The sequence below is a fragment of the Jaculus jaculus genome, chromosome 19 (assembly GCF_020740685.1).
Source record: "Jaculus jaculus isolate mJacJac1 chromosome 19, mJacJac1.mat.Y.cur, whole genome shotgun sequence".
In the NCBI taxonomy this organism is placed as follows: Eukaryota; Metazoa; Chordata; class Mammalia; order Rodentia; family Dipodidae; genus Jaculus; species Jaculus jaculus.
In genome coordinates, this window is record NC_059120.1 from 20,504,240 (window position 1) to 20,525,237 (window position 20,998).

The window sequence follows — 20,998 nt, forward strand, 5'->3', positions numbered from 1 at the left end:
CAGAAGCCAGAGCTAGTGGACTGAGGCAAAAATTAAAAAATAAAATCTCATAACTTAGAAGTTTATAGACTTACCAAAAACTACCATAGTTTATGGTCAAATCTGCCACTTATTAGCTATATGATCTTGAGGAAATGAACCTTTCTATATTTCAGTTTCCTCATTGATAAGCTGGAGCTATTCAGAATATTCACACTCAAGGTAGTTCTGGAAAAAAAAATGAGGTACTACCTAAGCAACACTTTGAATGGGGCCTGGTGCCCTGCACTTACTCTATAGACATTCATTAACAGTATCTCTGGAAGTTCAGCTCAGCCAGAATGTTCCAAAAAGCATCTGGTGAGCCTACATAGAAAGTCATCAGACATCGGCACATGTGAGAACGAGCTTCCCCCTTTCTTCATTCATTTGGTCCCCAGGTTGTGTAAAACAACAACCAAAAAACTCCTACACTTAAAAGGCACCGTGACTCTGTGATATTAGTTTCCATATGCTTGATAAAATGTGTGACTGTAAAGTGTGTGGTTTTAAAATGTGTGACTTTATAAAATGTGTGTCCCTTCTACCTCTGCAAAGATTTGAGTGTGTACGAAACTGTGTATGTTCTCCAGTGGCCCAAAAGAGAAAGGAAGATTTTCATCAAAACTGATTTGAAATCTTCAAGGCTACACAGCCACCATGCTTGGCACTTTCCCACAAAGCACCTCTTAAGTTGTGTCTTCTCTGCCTGAGCCAGATATTAACAAAAGCAGAAAATCCTGCCTCAACTTACCTACCAGCCATGGTTCTACCCCTTGTCACCAAAGCAAATTCTCTCTCTCTCTCTCTCTCTCTCGCTCTCGCTCTCGCTCTGTCTCTCTTTCTCTTTCTCTTTTCTCTCTCACTCTCGCTCTCTCCACTTTCAGGTTAGGATCTATTTTCAGGTACACACTAAATAACTTCAATCATGACACAAAGTGAAACTGCTGATGAAACTGCACAGAGAATGGGCAGTTGAAGTTCACACACTGGCATGCAAAAAGAAAAGAAAAGAAAAAAATCAAACCTAACAACTTTCTTTTGACATATTTATAATGAGGGGACATGTTCTGCCCTCCAGTTTCATACACCAGTTTCTGCCAGCTGACTTTTCCTCATTGGTGCTGCAAGTAGGCCCTGGTTTGGGTCTCCAGGCGCCTTCATAGTGAGATGGTCTTTTCTGTCCACCACACAGATTAAAAGCATCCGTGTGAAGCCTGGTTCATCCATTTCCTGGCTATATGACAGCGCACAAATTACTTACACATCTCTACATCTCATGTTATATAAATTAGCAAAATATATCTTTGAATTGTGATTGTACGAGCTCATTAAATGGAAATTCCCTCAATTGTTTTTATAGTCTCTGATTGCTAAGCCCCGGGACTGGCTGTAGTGCATACGCCATAATGATCATCACATTCCCACTCATGTGGATGTTCAGGTCAATAGCCAACATCAAGAGGCTGGTCATTTTTCAGGTTACTCTCGTTTCCTGAGAGTTTCCAGAACTCATCCAACAAATTCCTTGCAAGCAGTCCATCACAGAACAGGCACAAAGCAAATGACAACAAAATAAAATAAAATAAGCTTCCAAATTTATTAAATAACCTTGACGCAGCACACTAAGAGTTTACTGTGGGGGAGGGGCACCGATGCTCTCACTGAAGCAGCGAGCACAGCGTTCTAACCACATCATCGGCCCCCCTGAGTTACAGCTGTATACGCTGATGGGCTCCAGGAAACTCAAGGTATTTCTCCCCCAGTATCAGGGATAGAACTCAGGGCTTAACGCATCACCACTGAACTGCATACCTCAACCCCTTCCACCACTTTTTTTTTTATTTTATTTTTTTTAATTTGAAAGCGAGAGAAAGACAGATAGAGGGAGAGAGAGAGAATGGGCGCGCCAGGGCTTCCAGCCTCTGCAAACGAACTCCAGACGCGTGCGCCCCCTTGTGCATCTGGCTAACGTGGGACCTGGGGAACCGAGCCTTGAACTGGGGTCCTTAGGCTTCACAGGCAAGCGCTTAACCGCTAAGCCATCTCTCCAGCCCCTTCCACCACTTTTCAAAGAGTTACTTATTACCTGAAATCCTGGCAGCTGAGGCAGGATTACAAATTCAAAGCCAGCCTGGCCTACGATATGCAACCCTAGCCTCAATAACTACATAAATAACTTATTAACATATCTGAAGTATACAAAATGAAACACCTTTCAAGAAATCCCATGACAAGAGTTTCAGCTCTATCTAGGTCTAGTTATTTTCTAATAAAGAAGAGAATAAAAAGGCTCTTGGGATTCTTATTCTAATCTATGAATAGAACAAAATCAAGCAGGATTAATCAGTAGCCCATTTGTCCTCTGCCTACGTCACCTTGGGGTAGCTGGTATCTGTGTCATTTTTATTAGAAGACCTAGCACCAGCCCAGGAAAATATGACACAGACAGACAGAGTATGCATCTGTGTAGTGGACAAATCTTGCATTTACCTAAAGAACATAAATATTCAAGTTTTACATGAACCTCCTAGGGCCTAAATTTTTCTAGATTGAAGAGAATGAGGGGGGAAAGTGTATCGAGGAGAAAATAATGGACATGCAATTTGTAATGTGCAGTGATACCTGCAGTAGCCAGACAGGAACTCAGCAGGGCAAACATGACAATCACAGAGTGGGACGTCATCTTTTTTTTTTCTCCAACAGTGTGTCCCCTCTGGTCACCTTATCCTCTTGATTCTTCAGATCACAGTTGAGCTCACAAGTTGGAAGTGACCTGAAAAAATCCCTCGTTGCAATTTTCAAATTGCCCTGTAAATAAATAAATAAATAAAATAAGAAAACAATGTGGAAATTTTGTAAACAAACACACATTAAAGTTAAATTGAGGGTTTCTGAAAAGTATGTAAGAGTAGAAATATGACTTGAAAAAATACCAAGAGTTGCACTGCAAAAGCAAATTTGAGTAGGGGCAGTGATTATCTAAATATGACTTTTATAGCAAATACTTTTGGAAGTGATATGCTTATAGTTGACATTTTAAATCTTTGGTGGTAGGAGAGTGTCATTTGTTGTTATTTTTTTAAATATTTTTACTCATTTAGTTGAGAGGGGGTCAGACAGAAAGAGAGTCCAGGGGCACCAGGGCTTCTTGCCCCTGCAAACAAATTCCAGACGCACGTGCCACTTTGTGCCTCTAGCTTTATGTGGGTACTGAGGAATCAAACCCACGTCATCAGGCTTTGCAAGCAAGCACCTTTAACCACTGAGCCACATCTCTCCAGCCCCTCATTTGTTGTTTTAAGACAAGGTTTCACTATATTGCCCAGACTGGTCCTGAACTCCTTGGTTCAAAAGATCCTCCTGCCTATATATCAACATGCCCAGCTAGAACTTTGGTTATATAGAATTTTGGGGACTCTAGGACAAACTTGAGGTACACTTGTAATGTCACCAGCTATATATATATCACAGTACTAAGTAATCAGTGACACTCGATACTTGCAGTTCTTAGTGCCAACAGGCAAACAGAAACAGCTCTGATTAGAGACTCAACCCAATGTCATAATGACAGGGTTATCACAAAGATCAAATTGAATTACACTGAGAATCAATCTGGAAAAAAAAAAAAAAAACCACAGAAAGGCAAAGTTCTTATTTCAACTGTCCGCCAACATTTACAGAAGAGAAAATCCTCCACGCCACCGTGCTGGGTGATCCTGACACTAAGCTTCACGCTCCATAACAGTGCTTCCAACCCGTTCCGTTCCTACACAGATATCTAGATAGCTATTTTGAGACGGGTTCTTGCTTTGTAGCCTAGGCTAGTCTTGAACTCTCAGTTCTCCTGCCTTAGCCTTCCAAGTGCTGGGATTACAGACATCTATCGCCATGCCTGTCTTGAGCCCAGGTTTCGCATGAGAATCTCACTGTGGTCTGCTTCATATGACTATCTCTCGTGGCCCTGACATAACTTCCCAGCACTGTATTCCTGAGCCTGGCACAACTCACACAGGTTGTTCAATTCGCTTCATGTTCACTGAGTACCCGGCACCTACTGTAGTCGAGGCAGCACACTTTCTATCAGCATGAGGTAATCCACCTGCATAAAAATGTGAACACCTGGGCTGGAGAGATGGCTTAGCGGTTAAGCACTTGCTTGTGAAGCCTAAGGACCCCGGTTCGAGGCTCGATTCCCCAGAACCCACGTTAGCCAAGTGTACAGGCACATGCGTCTGGAGTTCATTTGCAGTGGCTGGAGGCCCTGGCGTGCCCATTTTCTCTCTCTCTCTCTATCTGCCTTTCTCTCTCTGTCTGTCGATCTCAAATAAAAAAATAAAAATAAACAAAAAAATTTTTTTAAACTGTGAACACCCTTCTTAGTGTTAGCCTTTGGTAAGGCAAGACGATACAGTTTCCATCAGGTAAGGCACAGTTTCCAGGTACTGTCTCCAACAGCTGGGGATTGCAGCCTTCATTCCTCACCCAGGGAACACCCTCCAGATAACCCACCTCTTTTTTTTTTAATTTTTGTTGTTGTTGTTCATTTTTATTTATTTGAGAGTGACAGAGAGAGAAAGAGGCAGAGAGAGAGAGAGAGAGAGAGAGAGAGAGAGAGAGAGAGAGAGAGAGAGAGAATGGGTGTGCCAGGGCCTCCAGCCACTGCAAATGAACTCCAGACGCATGCGCCCCCTTGTGCATCTGGCTAACGTGGGTCTGGGGAATCAAGCCTCGAACCAGGGTCCTTAGGCTTCACAGGCAAGCGCTTAACCGCTAAGCCATCTCTCCAGCCCCCCAGCCTCTTTTTTTCATGTAGCTATCACACATAAGTTTTTAATTAAATGATCTTCTTGCATCGTGGCAAGAGCTAAGAGAAGAATGTGGAAAATGGCTCCTCACAGCTATGAGCGCCACATGGCACAGGGGAACCAGAAGATGGGTAGGAAGGAACAGGTGGTGGGTTTTGTACCATGCACCAGAATAATGACAATAAAGTTTAAACTTCAATAGTTTCTTACATAGATCTTAAAATTAAATTCTTATGTGTGTGTGTATGTGTGTGTGTGCATATATATATATATATATATATATATATATATATATATATGGGAGGCAATGTAGTTTGATCTCAATATAGTGACTGAAAGTCATGGGCTGGGAAACCCTGGAATGACTAGAACATGCGTTATGGGTGGTTGGCTGGAGAGATGGCTCCACAGTTAAAGGTCCTTGCTTGCAAAGACTGGCACTTGAATTTGATTCCCCAGTACATACATGAAGCCATATTCCCAAAGTGGCACATGTTCCTGGAGTGTCTTTGTAGTGGCAAGAGGCCCTGGAGTGCCCCTTTGCCCTCTTTCTCTCTCTTTATAAATGTATAATTTTTTAAAAAAAAATTCTCCTGGCTATAAATTGACTCTGCAACCCACCAAATGCGAGAGATTAAACCAATTACTATTTACCTTTTTTTGAGATAGGGTCTCGCTATGTAACCCAGGCCCAACCTCCAAATCCTCCCACTTCAGGTCCCCAAGCGCTAGGGTTACAAACCAGATTAGTCTTCAGGAGCAATGACTCAATTTAAAACAAATAGACCACCTGGGAGATGAGTGTGACCAAAGAATGTTGTGGGTAAGCATGGCATAATGAAACCCACTACTTTACATGATTAATATATGCAATGTTAACCCTTTATTTTTCAATTTTTTAGTATTTTATTTTCATTTATATTTGAGAGAGAAAGAGGCAGAAAGAGAGAAAGAAAAAGAGAGAGAGAGAGAACGGGTGCACCAGGGCCTTCAGCTGCTGCAAATGAACTCCAGAAGCAGGTGCAGCCTTATGCATCTGGCTTATGTGGGTCCTGGGGAATCGAACCTATAACCCTTTATTTTAATTAGCATGCTAAAGATATTTAAGTGATTTTTAACTTAGAAGCATTTAACATGATCTTAGGTTAAAGAAGAGTCCCAAACCCCAAGACTAATGCCAGAAGTAATATAACAGAGTTAAGCCTCCATCATATGATAGGAGATGGTTTGTAAAGATTGAATTAGCTTACAGATACACACACACATACAATAGACCACATAATAAGCAACTGATTAAAAAAAATGTCAGCTACTCTTCCTGCTATTTCTTAATTCTCTTTTAAGTTCTTTATAGCGATAAGCTGGAAAGATAAGGGGGTGGTCATTTATGCAACTCTTAGATACTGTCAAACAAGTTTTGTTTGCTGCAAAATAAACATTACAAACAGACAAAAAAGATAAGCTAACGGGCTGGAGCACTAACAGAACAATGTTGCCAAGGAAGCTGGGGTACCCATCACTGGTGCCACAGTGGTCTGATCTCAAAAGCTAGCAAGGGTGCTGGGGAGATGGCTCAGTAGTTAAAGGTGCCTGCCATCCCAGGCTCCATTCCCCAGGACCAATGTAAAGCCGGTTGCACAAAGTGGCACATGTGTCTAAAATTTGTTTGCAATGGCAGGAGGTCCGAAGGTGTCCATCCTCACTCCTTCCCTTCCCCCCTCTTCATAAGTAAATAAAACTATATATATAATTTTTTTTAACTAGAAAAGCTGACAAGATTCAGAGTTGGTTCAGAAGCCATGAAATTGACTTCCGCCGCCCCCTGAGATCCAACAATTCTGTCACCATCGTGCCACAGCGCCTCTGGTGACATCAAGCTGCTGCAAGGAGAACTTGTTCCCATTTTTCCTTCAAAAAAAAAAAAAACAATTTGCAGGGCTGGAGAGATAACTCAGCTATTAAGGCACTTGTCTGCAATGACTAACAACCCCAGTTCAATTCCCCAGGACCCATGGAAAGTCAGATGCACAAAGTGACACATGCATCTGGAATTTGTCTATAGCAGCTAGAGGCTCTGGTGTGCCCATTCTCCTTCCTACCTCTCTCTCTCTCCCTCTCTCTCTCTCTCTCTCTCTCTTTTTCTCTCTCTCTCTCTCTCTCTCCCTCTCTCTTATTGCCAGTTCAAGGGCAACCTTGGCTTCATAATGAGAACCAGGCCATCCAGGGCTATATAATAAGACCCTGTCTCCAAAATCCATGCATACATACAACAAACCCTAAAGGTTAAAAAAATGAGATACCCAGAGTGATTTGATAAAGAGATTCTTCTCCAAAACAATATGTGAACAGCATCTCAGCAAATGCTAAGAGCAATACTTCCAGAGCAAACCCTCAGAAGATGGCCCCCCCAGAGGGTTTTTATGGGGCAAATAACCGCAGGCAGCATGGGCCTGTGGAAACGCTTAATGAGATGGTGTCACCCTGCCCACATCGACAGAGGGTCTGTGGGGTTATGTGTGTTAATCCAGGGGCTTAAGCCAGGCCCAGACAAACCTGTGGAAAGAAAGGCAAATGGTCCTATTAAAAATATTGACTGCAAATTGCTGACAAGAATATTGGGCAATTATTAAAAGTCAGCAATTACGCATATAATAGAGCCAAGCTAAACAGTTTGATGCCCGAAGGCAAACCACAGCAAGTTTACACCGGATCTTAAAAACATCTCCAAGGAAGTCCAGGGCAAGTCGCAACTGCACATCACAGTTACAAACACCGAGGGAGCTTTTTCTTCTTCTAGCTTAAAAGTCCTTCCATAATGTAACTTGTTAAAAAAAAAAAAAAAAAAAAAAAACCACAATAAACTACAGAGGGATTTTGTCTAATCTTCCCAGCATGGTGACAGGGTCCTAAGGCAGAGAAGAACCAAAAAGGAAGTGTGTGGTTCCCACCCGGCTGAGCTCCAGTTTGGGCCAAGACTTGTACACATCAGCGCCTTAACACATGATTTAGGGGTCCATTCATTGGGAGAATGCTAGATGACGGCAGGGTTCCCAAAAGCTGGAGCTCTGACTTAAAACCAAGAAACACAAACTCTTCTCCTCTGTGAGGTTCTGTCACATTCAGTTTTGCAAAAAGACCAGGGACGCTAAGCCTGGCTCTCTGACATCGTTGAATGTCTTTGGACTTCATGAAGTATATGTTTCCTTTGAAAATATAAATAAGTCCCCTGGGATCCTGAAGGAACAGTTAGGGGTCCAGTGTAGAATGATCGTGTCGTCCATATTTCAAAACCCATGTGTTCCATTCAAAGGGTATGAAACATTTAATAGCCACAAATTAACAGAAGAAAATTCTGAAAGAGTGTCATGGATAAAGAAATAAGAATGTGCTACAAATATAACTAATTTCAGAGTAGCATTGTATTTACTTCGGAGGCCATAAAATGGAGCAGGCTGCCCTACATTCCCTGGCTATCCGGCAGAACATGTGGGAAAAATACTGGGATTAGCTAAAAAGCCCTTCTCAAATGAATCTTTAACAACACCATGGGTTTCAATCAATGTTCAAAGGAACTGGTTGACAACAATATTCCCTGAACTGATTTTTTTTTTCAAGAGCAAGTCTTGCTTTTAGAGGAAATTTGTGACAAAATGGACATCTAGTAGTAAGATAAGCGCCAGTAAGAAAAATTACTAACCACCCTAGGTTAACATACCTGGCTACATACAAAACATCATTCAACATCAAAAATAAACCACAATTAAGGATAGGGAGATAGCTTGATTTGTAAAGTGCGTGCCTGGCAAGCGCGAGGAACTGAGTTTGATCCCCAAAACTCACTAAAAGATGCCGGGCTCCCCAACACTGGGAAGAATGAAACAGGCAGACCCTGGGCCTCACTGGTCAGCTAGTTTACACTAACTAATTGGTGAGCCCCAAACCGATAAGGGATCCTGTCTGAGAAAAGGGTGGATGGCATATTGAGGAATGACACCCAAGGCGGCCTCCATATGCAAGGGCAAACACATATGCATACACACGTACTTCTCACCCACACACATATACCACATGCACACATACATACGCAAAAAGACACAAATAAATCATAACTGCCTTGCAGCTGACCAGTTACTAGTTAAAAAGTTAGCTTGCTAGGAGTTGGGGGTGGTGGTGATCATGATTAAAGAATGCTTAATGCCTATGTGAAAATAGCATAATGAAGCCCCTTGTTTTATACAACAACTATAAGCTTTTTAAATAGCTTTTAAAGTTGGAAGCATCATCTGGGCTGCAAAGATGGCTTCGCAGTTAAGGCACTTGCCTGCAAAGCCAAAGGACTCAGATTCAATTCCCTAAGGCCCACATAAGCCAGATGCACACGGTGGTGCATGTGTCTGGAGTTCATTTGCAGTGGCTGGAGGCCCTGGCAAACCCATATTCTCTCTAAATAAATAAATACTTTTTTTTTCAAAAAGTTGGAAGTATCAGACATGATATTATGAAGGAAGAGGAGCCTTAAACCCCAAGGCTAACACTTATCCAAAGTAATGGAGTCAAAGCAAGAAGTAGGCAGGCATGGCGGCGCACATCTTTAATCCCAGCCCTTGGGGGGGCTGAGGTAGGAGGGCAGCAGAGAGGTAGGAAGATCACTGTGAGTTAGTTCAAGGCCACCCTGAGACTACATAGTGAGTTCCAGGTCTGCCTGGGCTACAGCAAGACCCCACCTCGATAAAAAAAAAAAAAAAAAAAAAAAAAAAAAAAGAAAGAAAGAAAGAAAGAAAAAAAGCAAAGCAGAGAAAGAAATGAAATCTCCTTGTACAATCCCCACTTTCCCTACCAGTGTTTGTCTTATCGCCACAAACTTGCCACCATTCTCATTTTAACATTCAGCCTCTAAGGGAAGACTGCCACCACTGAGGTCAAACACACACATTCTATGCAAATCGTTACTGAAAGTTCTTTACAGATGCAAAATGGGGCATGAAACGGAAACCTGTGCAGTGCCTTGTCCTAACACTGATGTCGGTTTGCCCCCAGTGTAGGTTAAGAAATGGGGACTCAGTAGACTTGAAGAGTTTAAGGAGAAATAGTGAGTGGAATTTAAAAAGAGGCTGAGGATGTAGCTCAGTAGGAAGAAGGTTTGCCTCGCTTGCTTAAATCCCTGCGTTCAGTCTCCAGCATCATATAAACCAGGTATGGTGGTACTTGCCTGGAAGTCATAGCACTCAGGAGATGGAGGCAGGAGAATCTGAAGTTCAGGGTCATCCTGAGCATACAAGCCACATGAAAAACACAAGGCCAACCTGGACTACATGAGACCTTATGACAAAATAAAAAAATGGTCAGCCGGGCGTGGTGCATACAACTTTACTCCCAGCACTCAGGAGGCAGAGGTAGGAATATCATTGAGAATCTGAGGCCACTCTGAGACTACAGAGTACATTCCAGGTCCGGTAGGGAGACCCTACCTTGAAAAGCCAAAAAAGGAAAAAAAAAATTTACCATTGCCCAATTTCAAATTGGAAATAGCATCCAAGCTACTAGTAGCTTAAAAATAAAATGAGAAGGGCTGAAGAGCTGGCTTAGTGGTAAAGGCATTTGCCTGCCAAGCCAAAGGACCCAGGTTCAATTCCCCAGTACCCATGTAAGCCAGATGCACAAGGGGGTGGGGGCGCGCATGCATCTGGAGTTTGCTTGCAGTGACTAGAGGCCCTGGCATGCCCATTCTCTCTCTATCTCCTCTCTCTTTCTCTCTCTCTCTCCTTGCAAATAAATAAATCAATTTTTCTTTTTTTTAAATTTTATTTATTTATTTATTTGAGAGCGACAGACACAGAGAGAAAGACAGATAGAGGGAGAGAGAGAGAATGGGCGCGCCAGGGCTTCCAGCCTCTGCAAACGAACTCCAGACGCGTGCGCCCCCTTGTGCATCTGGCTAACGTGGGACCTGGGGAACCGAGCCTCGAACCGGGGTCCTTAGGCTTCACAGGCAAGCGCTTAACCGCTAAGCCAACTCTCCAGCCCATAAATTAATTTTTTAAAAAATAAATAAAAATGAAGTGAGAAGAAGGCAAGATGGTTCAGTGGGTAGGGGCACTTACTACACAAACATGAAGGACTGAGTCCCATCCCCCGCGCTTAAACCCTGGCCCGCTCCAGGTTCCTGAGAGACTCTGTCTCAAGGAAATAAAGTGGAAGAACAAGCAAGGAGGGCACGGGATGTTCTCTGGCCTCCACCCCCGTGTGCATGAGGCATGCACATCTGCACACACACATAAGTGAATATAAATAAAGAAAGTGGTCAGAGATCAGTGAAATGTTCCTTGTCAGCCATTTAAGATTTATTTTTTTTTTTGAGAAACACATTTGGGTCTAAAATAGTAACGCTGAGGCTGACAGGGGGATTGTTCTTGTGGTTGCTGCACGTGTTATTCAGGGGGTTCAGAAAGGAGGCAGCATGGGGGCTGGAGGGATGGCTTAGCGGTTAAGGCGTTTGCCTGCAAAACCAAAGAACCTAGGTTCGATTCCCCAGGACCCACGTTAGCCAGATGCACAAGGGGGCGCACACGTCTGGAGTTCGTTTGTAGTGACTGGTGGCCCTGATGAGCCCATCCTCTCTCTCTCCTTCTTCCTCTGTCAAATAAATAAATAAATATAAATAAAGTAGTTTAAAGAAAGGAGGCAGCATGGATATCAATCCAATTAATGCCTAACTGGGCAGCCTGAACATAAGGAGGGTGCACGGGATGCAGACCAGATGGGGCCATTCGTCTTAAGGGTGACTGCAGACACCCTTTAGGACCCGTACACAGACACAGCAAAGCCACCTTTACTAACAGCAAGGACCCCCAGATCTCCTTCCACACAGAGAAGGTAGGCCATTCCCATTCCCCACTTCCACACAGATGTGGAATGGAGACGGGAAGCATCCTGGATTTGGATGAGAAATCTCTGGAATCAGGTCCAAGCATAATCGATGGTCAGAAAATATTTGCTGCTACTGTGTGCCAGAGGCTAGTCAAGGTGCCAAAGATGTAGAATGCCAAAAAAAAAAAAAAATCTGTCCTCGTGCAGCTTGTGTTCTAGTAAAAACAATATTGTTTGCTCTTTAGGCAAGAATTTCTTCCTTCAACAAATCTTTATTTATTGCTTACTCTGCACCAGGCAATGGGAACATAGCCGGCCAAGCAAGAAACTTGATCTTTTGCCTTGATGGCCTTAAAGTTTGGTGAAATAGGACATTGGTTTATTTTCGTGTGTGTGGATGTGTGTGTGTGTACTCACAAGTGCATCAGGCTCTCTTGCTACTGCAAACAAATGCCCAGTTGGCTTTACATGGGTGCTTGGAGTAGGGTGGCTAAACCCAGGCCAGCAGCCTTCTCCAGCAAGCATCTTTAACTGCTGAGCCATCTCCCCAGCCCCAAGTTTGGTGAAAGAGACAAAGAGTGACAAATACGTAATTCCACGGCACAATTAGAGCTCTAAAGGGAAAGTGTCCACACACTGAAGGTAAACAGAGCTTTTCAAAGTCAGGCGAGGAAAGGCTGTGGGAGAAGCCCATCCAGGTCCCCGACCCTGGACACGGGAAAGCTTCAGAGCCCACAGCGAAGCGGAGGAGGAGGAAGCTTGGAGAAAGGAGGGTGAGCAGTAAGCGCGCAATCAGACTGGGACTTTCAAGGGATGCTGCATGCTGAAGGGAGTTTTGAGTTCGTGGAAGACCAGCAGAGACTTACAGCAGATCAGACACCACGAAAGGAAGGAAGCTCCCCTCCGGGTGCAGCCTCGCCGTGTTACAGGTGAGTAAGCTTCCTACATCACGGGGCTGCTGCCACAGCCAATGTGACTCTGCATAGACAGGATAAAGCCTCTCATGACGTTATTGGTCATGAGCAGGCTATCTTGCCCAAAGGTATTTGCTACCCGAGGCCTAGGATTGATAACATCCCACCTGCCATGGTTGCAAGCATCAGGAAACACAAAGAAAAGATTACTCCTGACCCTCTGCACTGGTGGGCAGGAATTCGGGTGAGAGCCTGTAGGAAGGGAGGTAAAGGGCACCGTGGGCCCAGGGGACCACAGGAAGGCTGGGCCCAGTTTCCCCTCCCCATACCAGGTGACTGCTTCTGCCTGGCCCACTCTCTCCTGACTAAAAGCATCACACACCAAGCCAGAACATTATTGCTTTCCTAAGGGCCAAACCCTAGTGCCTCCTTTACAAGCCCAAACATGACAGGCTCAACCGGAGCAAGAAACACATCACCGTGGGGAATGTGCCGGGGGATCCGCTTCACAACGTTGGGAAACTCCATGTGTAACTCAGATTCACCCTTTGGATACTCTGAGAAATTATATGCAAGACTCTGGGCCAAACCATCAATATCATGAAAATAAACTAAAATACTGTCGGCCAGGAGTTGTAGCGCACACCTTTAATCTCAGTACTGGGAAGACAGATGGGAGGATTACCATGAGTTTGAGGCCAGCCTGGGCTAGAGAGTGAGTTCCAGGTCAGCTGGGCTAGAATGAGACCCTACTTCAAAAAGAGCAAAGATGAAATACTATTGTGTACACTACAGTAAAAGTAGCATGGAAGGCTGAAAAACTATAAGAACATCTCCAATAACAAATGATAAAGCAACAAACAAGGGGGCATACGAGGAGGAACTTGCACCATCCTCAAAAAGACGAGGCAGAAACCCTGGCAACAAGATGTTTAACCAATTCAGATGTTCTGTGCCTTACCTTTGTAGTCTCCAACATGAAGTGATTAAACCAAAAAAAAAAAAAAAAAAACTTTTATTCCATACCTTCTGTATACCTGTCGCTGTATGGATAAACAGCTAGTCATGGATTCCTCCCAGAAAACGAGACTTCAAACACATCTGTTTTTCTGCTTTTTTTCCCCTCCTATCAGTGACCATTAAGCATCTACTGTATGCTTCACAATTTCTTGTTTAAGTTTCTCAACCACCCATGTCTTTTACACTACTTTGGAGAAGTATGAGGTTTCCTTCAAGTTGATAAGCAACTTTAGGTCACCAGCTAAGGAGTCCTGGGCCAGAATTTGTGCCCAGGTCTGCCTGATTCCATAGTCTACACTCTTAGCTACCAACATGGGCTCCACCAAAAATAGTGAACTTCCAAAAGAAAAAAAAAGAGGAGGGAGGGAGAGAGAGAGAAAGGAAGGAGGGAGGGAGAGAGAAGGGAAGGAAGAGAGGGAGGGAGGGAGAGAAAAAGTAGGGAAGGGGCTGGAGAGATGGCTTAGCAGTTGAGCGCTTGCCTGTGAAGCCTAAGGACCCCAGTTCGAGGCTCGGTTCCCCAGGTCCCACGTTAGCCAGATGCACAGGGAAGCGCACGCATCTGGAGTTCGTTTGCAGAGGCTGGAAGCCCTGGCGCGCCCATTCTCAATCTCTCTCTCTCTCTCTCTCTCTGTCTCTTTCTCTCGCTCTCTGTCACTCTCAAATAAATAAATAAATGAACAAAAAAAATTAAAAAAAAAAGTAGGGAAGGAGAGAGGCAGGGAGGAAGGAAAGAGACGGGAAGAAAGGGAGGGAGGAAGGAAGGAACTGGGACTGTGCTTCATGGCTTTGGACACCAACCAAGCCCTTTAACCACAGCAGTAACAAGTGATAGGTAATCTGATGAGATCTGACACAGGGCCAAGTTGACTTGGTTTTAACACCAGAGTGGCAGCATTTGATTCAGTTTTATTGTATGTATTCACTCAACAAGTAATAGCACCTACGGAGCAGCGACATAACCACATCTCTGTTTTCATGGAGTTTACCTTCGGGGGCGGGGGACCAGACAACCATATGTATGTCAAGAGTGGTGTGTCCTATGACAGCAAAATGAAGCAAGTTGAAGACAGGCTGAGGGGTGCTGTTCTAGACAGGGGGCCTGGAAAGGCTTCCCACCTGAGTTGCTGGTTAGGAAAAGCTGAGACAAGGATAGAACAATACCTAGGACTGGAGAGATGGCTTAGCGGTTGGGGTGCTTGCCTGCAAAGCCTAAGGACCTCAGTTCGATTCCCCAGGACCCACCTAAGCCAGATGCACAAGGTGGCACATGCATCTGGAGTTCCTTTGCAGTGGCTGGAGGCCCTGGTGTGCCCATTCTCTCTCCCTCCCTCCCTCCCTCCATATCTCTCCCTCTCTCTCCCTCTCTCTCTCGTAAATAAAAATAAAATGATATCTAAAGGCAAAGCAAGGTGAGAGCAAGCCATGGATTCCAGAAGCAGACCATAGCACAGTGTAGGAGGAAGTGTGCTTCCTCAGCCCCCACTGCCCGACACACGCACACTGATGACCTGAGTTCAAGTCTCAAGTCTCAGCTGCACATCTTCCAAGCAATGTAATTACCAGCAGCTGATTCAAACACCCGAGCAGAGCCTGCTCTGTAAGTAGACATGACTTGATCTCCCTCCTGGGGGTGTTATGACGAGTAACTACATTAACAAGATATTAAGCACTTAAAGCCTAGTATACTGTCCAGGAAATGACACCAATAATTATCGTTAACTAGTCATTGAGAACTCAGCTCCACTCGGGACAATTTACTTCCAATATGATAGTCTTGAATCCCAAGGTTAAGTTACACTGCTGGCTTTGTCCACGGCCAGCAACTTCCTCCTAAGCCTTAGGCTTCCTTGGCTGGGCTTCCTATCCAGAGGAGGAGGAAGAGAAGAGCCCTGTGAGGTCCATACGGATGTGATCTGCCTAGGAGCAGGAAGGAGGCAAGTTACTCTAGTCCTGCTGTGGACTAACAGAAATTACACTGCTTGTTCCACAGCCCCCTCCCCCGCCAACCACAAAAATCCTGGCACATCTTCAGAAGGAAATTTCTTGGCCCCCTCGATGGAAGTCATTGATGTCCCCAGTCCCCAGTCTTCACGGCTGGCAAGCACCACTGACAGAAGCAAGTTGTAACTTCAAACACAGTCCTCCAGCTTGAGAAGAGTGAAACATCACTTCGAAATCAAGATTGGAGCACTTGGGAGGCAGAGGTAGGAGGATTGCGGTGAGTTCGAGGCCACCCTGAGACTACACAGTGAATTCCAGGTCAGCCTGGGCTAGAGTGAGACCCTCCTCAAGACAAAACAAAATCAAGATGGGAAGGGCTGGAGAAAGGGCTTAGTGGCTAGGGTACTTGCCTACATCGCCTATGAACCTAGGTTCAGTTCCCCAGTACCCACGTAAGCCAAATGCACAAGGCTACGCATATGTCTGGAATTCATTTTCAGTGGCTTGAAGCTTTGGTATGCCCATTCATTCTCTCTCTATCTCTCTCCCTCTCTCTCTCCTTGCAAATAAAATAAATATTTCAAAAAAATACTTGGAAGAAAAATTAAGATGGCAATTTAATTTTTTGTTTGTTTGTTTGGTTGGTTGGTTTTTGATTTTTCAAGGTAGAGACACACGCTAGCTCAGGCTGACCTGGAATTCACTATGTAGTCTCAAGGTGGCCTCGGACTCACCGCAATCCTCCTACTTCGGTCTCCCAAGTGCTGGGATTAAAAGCATGCGCCACCACACCTGGCTAAATTTTTAACGTCCTTTCTCCAATTTCTCTTCCGTCTTACAGTGGACATTTCAAAGAAAATAGAACAAAAGAGAATTCAAGAGAGGCATGGGGCCTGGATGTCTGGACACTGTTCCTTGGAGCATAGGCCCCAAGCAGGACAAATCTAGAATAGAGTTCTCTGAGGGGCTGATGGCATGGGCCCAGAGACGAGGATGGATGTCAGGGCCACAAGGAAGCTCTGCCCCTCTGCTCCACACACTCTCTCCCCCAGCCCCTTCCTCTACTGCTGTGTTTACTTTCCATCTTTGCATGTAGCAGGATGGGTTAAAGGGCAAACCACAGGCTGGGGGAGACCACAGCAAGCCCATGCCTGTTGGAGGTAAAGTGGGAATCCTCCCAAACCACTTGTAAGGCTGGGGAGAAGCATGGTGGCCTCTGCAAATCAGACAATTAAAAAGACATCAATGTTCTTGACCAACCAGTCTTAAATGAGGCTTTTAAAAGTCAGATAGTAGCTGGGTTTGGTGGCGCATGCCTTTAATCCCAGCACTCAGAAGGCAGAGGTAGGAGAATCCTGTGAGTTCCAGGCCAGCCTGAGACTACATAGTGAATTCCAGGTCAGCCTAGGCTACAGCAAAACCCTACCTCCACAAAAAAAAAAAAAAAGTCAGGTCTTCCTTCTCGTAGACAGACTGATGGGTTTCCCTTTCCCTTTGGAAAGATCTGAGTGTGCCTAACTGGAACTATCAGAAATCTGCGAAATCATGATTCTTCTCACAGTTTTGTTATCCCAGCAAAGATTTCTCACATACCTGCTCTATACTCTAGATACAGGGATTCAGCGGGGATCAGCATATAAAAACTCCTGCCCTCGTGAGGCTTCCATTCTAGTCTGAGAAGACAGACTCTAAACATGATATATAGCTGAATATTAGGCAGAGATAGATGCTAAGAAAGCAGAGAAGGGGAAGGAAGCTCGCGGGTAAGCCTTTGGTTTGCTTCATTATCCTGAGTAAGGACCTGCTGGAGTGAGCTACTGGGTGGGAAGGGGGAGCATTCCAAACAAGGGGAACAGTGCATGCAAAGGCCCCCCAAGGCAGAGTGCACCTGGGCTGCTGAAGCAGGTGGTGCAAGCTGAGGAGAGGTGACAGACACAACCCAGGCCCGAGTGCAGTGACTCTGCGCTGTCACACAATCCCACCATGATGTGCTCACAGGCCCCATCGATTCTAAACAAAGGTCTCCACAACTGAGCTCATCTAAGCCTTTTCTCTTCAGTGGAAGACCTACAGAGCCACCCTGCTGAAAAGACAGGCTTGCGATACAGACCTGAGGTTCCTGGTGTGTAGCCACGGCTCTGAACCTGAAGGAGGAACGGGAGCAAGATAATGTTTTACAGGCAGTCAGCCAGGGCCAGTGCCCAAGGAGAGCATGAGGGTCACCTGGCCTGCCCTGGCAGGACTAGAACCGACATCTGATCAGTCTCAGCCAAGATGGCTGCCAGCAACAATTCAGCAGTGTTTCCTGCATCTTCAAGTGCCCCGGGCCTGGCACACCTGACCCCTCCAGAGTCAGCCTCTGGAGTCCACCAACCCGTCAGGTCTCTCCCTTACACACCTCAGTCTGATGACGAGGCTCATTCTAATTGGATGTCTGACCCATCCCAAAGAGCCTAACCACACACGCGCGTGTAAATTTCGTGGTGCCTTTTCATTCTCCTCTCGTCTGACTGTCCTGGTCCTTGCTTTGGAAATGTAAATACAGGCTGAAAGAAAAGGAATGAAAACAAATTCTGTCGACAGTATGAATGTCTAAACCCATTCACCAAATTTGTGTTGAAATTTAATCTCCATTGTGAGGTATCCAGAAGACAGAACTTAATCCAACCATGGTAGTTGGGGGCGAGACCTTGGAAAGGTCATTTAAGTTACATGAGGTCACAAGGATGGGTCCCTAATCCGATGGAAGGGGAGCTTTATAAGGAGGAGATACTTGAGCTGGAGTGCTCTGTCTCCCCATCCCACCATGCTGTCTGGGAACTGTGCAGAGGGTCCCCCACCATCAAGAAATACCTCACCAGATACACTATCTTGAACTTCCCAGCCTTCCAGAATAATGAGCTCAACAAACCTTTATTCTGTATAAATGGTCCAGTCTTGGGTAGTTTATTATTGCAACAGAAAGCAGACCAACATAAATGCCGATACATAAGAGACGTGCTCGGAAGAGGAAGACTGCAGAGAGATCAGGACCATGAGGAAGAAAGCAGGAGACCAGTTTTGAGGAAACCACACACACACATGCACACACACGCACACACACGCACACACGTGCACATACGCATACGCGTGCACACACAACAGAATGTGGAGAGAAGAGGAGTGTGAAAACAGCAAGTGCATCAGGGGAAAGGACAATGAAGACTGGCTTGGAATTTTGCACTTTGCACTTTTGTGGGCTTTTTTTTCTTTTTTTCTTTTTGGCTCCTCACAGTGTGGAGGGTATGGGAGCCCACCTTCCCGGGACGGAGGAAGAAAGTAGACCATCAGGCCCTACAGGACTGGCTGTTGTGGGAGAGCTGGGACCATGAGGGAAGTCTCATTCCACACTCTGTGGAGGTATGAGGGTGAGAAACTGAACTCCCAGATGCTGCGGTGATTTGCCAGGAATGGAGGCTTTTTGGTTACTCTCTCGGTCTCCTCTGCTAATCCTGAAACCAGCAGTAGTCACTCAGAAAAAAAAAAAAAAATAGCTGCTGGGTTTAGTCGGCAGAGTGTTTGCCCAGCATGTACAAAGCCCTGGGTTTGACACTCGGTATTATATAAACCAGGCATGGTGGTGAATGCCTGTAATCCCAGCACTCGGGAGGTGGAGGCAGGAGGATGAGGCTTGGCTACATAGCAAGTTTGAAACATGAGACCCTGCCTAACAGAGAGAGAGGATTCTCCCATACGACATCCAAGTACTTACACTTCGTACCTCCTTCTTACCATTGCATCCTTTGGTCCCCCCCTCCAACCCCCGCAGCTTCTAGAACAAAACTGAGCAGTGGAGACTTTCCCCTTTGAAAGCAGGGTGGGCGTGTAAGCACACCACCAGTGCACAAGCTCCCTGTGTGATGCACGCACACGGGAGAGGGTTTCCCCCGGAGCCCTCAGCGTGAGCAGAAGCTGCCTCACTGCTCTTCTGTAGACTCTCAGAAAAGTGGAGGAGCCAGAGGAGGTGGCATGCTTTCACCCTAAAATCCTTCCTAATTTCCAATGCAAAGCAAGGTTTGAGAAAAACCTGAAAGTCAGCAGAAAGCACTAGAGGATTTTTCAAAAATGTACAGCTGTGGTCTTGTGTCCTTTACCCTCCTCAAGAAAGCCACTCAGCTCCCAGATGATCATTTTTCTTGGTTTAGTATCACTATTTTTTTGTGTGATACATGATTGGAAACAGACTTCTTTTTCCTGGCTTTGAGAGAACAGGATCTTAGGGGTTATAAGAACTGCCAACCACAGAACCAATTTTACCTTAGTAAAACTGGCTTTCTAGAAGCCCTAACCTGTCATGTGAGATGTAAATCAGTTCCGAAGAAAACACTGAAGTCCCTTATTACGATGCAATGATGAGCTTTCTCTTAATAAATTAGACACCTGCTTTCCTTCTCCAGCATCCCTACCCATTTAAACTGAGTGGAATCTTGCTTTGAGTTCAATTAACCCTATTCAAGCTTTGCACAGCTTGATGATATCTTCCTTGAAACCCTTTCTCGTTTCAAGAACTTAGTAAAACTCATTCTAAAGGAAATTGCTTTTTTATAGCCCACACACTGAAAAAAAAATTAAAACTGTGCACAGTGAAATAAAGTCACCACAAACTGAAAAAAAAAAGCATAAATTTTGCAAAGTGTGAAATGTAACACGTAAGTTATCTTTCCCCCAGACTCCTGTCAAATGCGTGAAGTATCAGTTGGCCATATACAATTGTGCTTAATAATGGATAGGATGGATTAAGGACAAAGATGGGCCACAGCCATTAACACACTTGCCTGCAAAGCCTAAGGACCCAGGTTCAGTTTCCCAGGACCCACGTAAGCCAGATGCACAAGGTGGCACATGCATCTGGAATTCATTTTTGTAATGGCTAGAGGCCCTGGTAAACCCATTCATTCTCTCCCTCAAGTAAATAAATAAAATAAAATATTTTTTTAAAAAAACCTTTCTCTCTAAAAGACAAAGAAAGAAAGACAGGGTACCAGGTACCTCCTCATCAAATGGATGGTTATAGCACATGTGTATTTCATGATTCATGTGGTATAGTCTGGCTACATGACATGTGACAATCTTTCTAAGTTATAAAACAAACAAACAAAAATAATGTCTGCTGAGAAATGCTTTGGCAGAAAGAGACAGACAAGAAATAGTAAACATGCCCATTTAGAAGATCAGAAACTTCTCCCACACACATAGGGAAGACCTTACAACTAACGCACACTGTATGGAATGAGTCAATGGTGCTTTCCCTCCACATTGACTATACACTTGCAAGCCAAATGTACACAGTCAAATATAACAACACGAGGCCCTTGTCCCTTACAGACACCAAGAAAAGTGTCATGTTTATGACTATGCCTTGTTTGTTTTATGACTGTGCCTTGTTTTAAA

General features: G+C 44.7%; 1 protein-coding gene across 1 annotated transcript in view; it reads right to left on the reverse strand.

The window, feature by feature from the left end:
- The window catches only part of Tgfbr3 (transforming growth factor beta receptor 3), a 226,714-nt gene that overhangs the window by 197,525 nt on the left and 8,191 nt on the right, over nt 1-20,998 (reverse strand). Inside the window, exon 2 of the mRNA XM_045138245.1 lies at nt 2,644-2,829. Coding sequence (XP_044994180.1) covers nt 2,644-2,704 — 61 coding nt within the window. The 5' untranslated portion in view covers nt 2,705-2,829. The remainder of the gene's footprint in view (nt 1-2,643; nt 2,830-20,998) is intronic.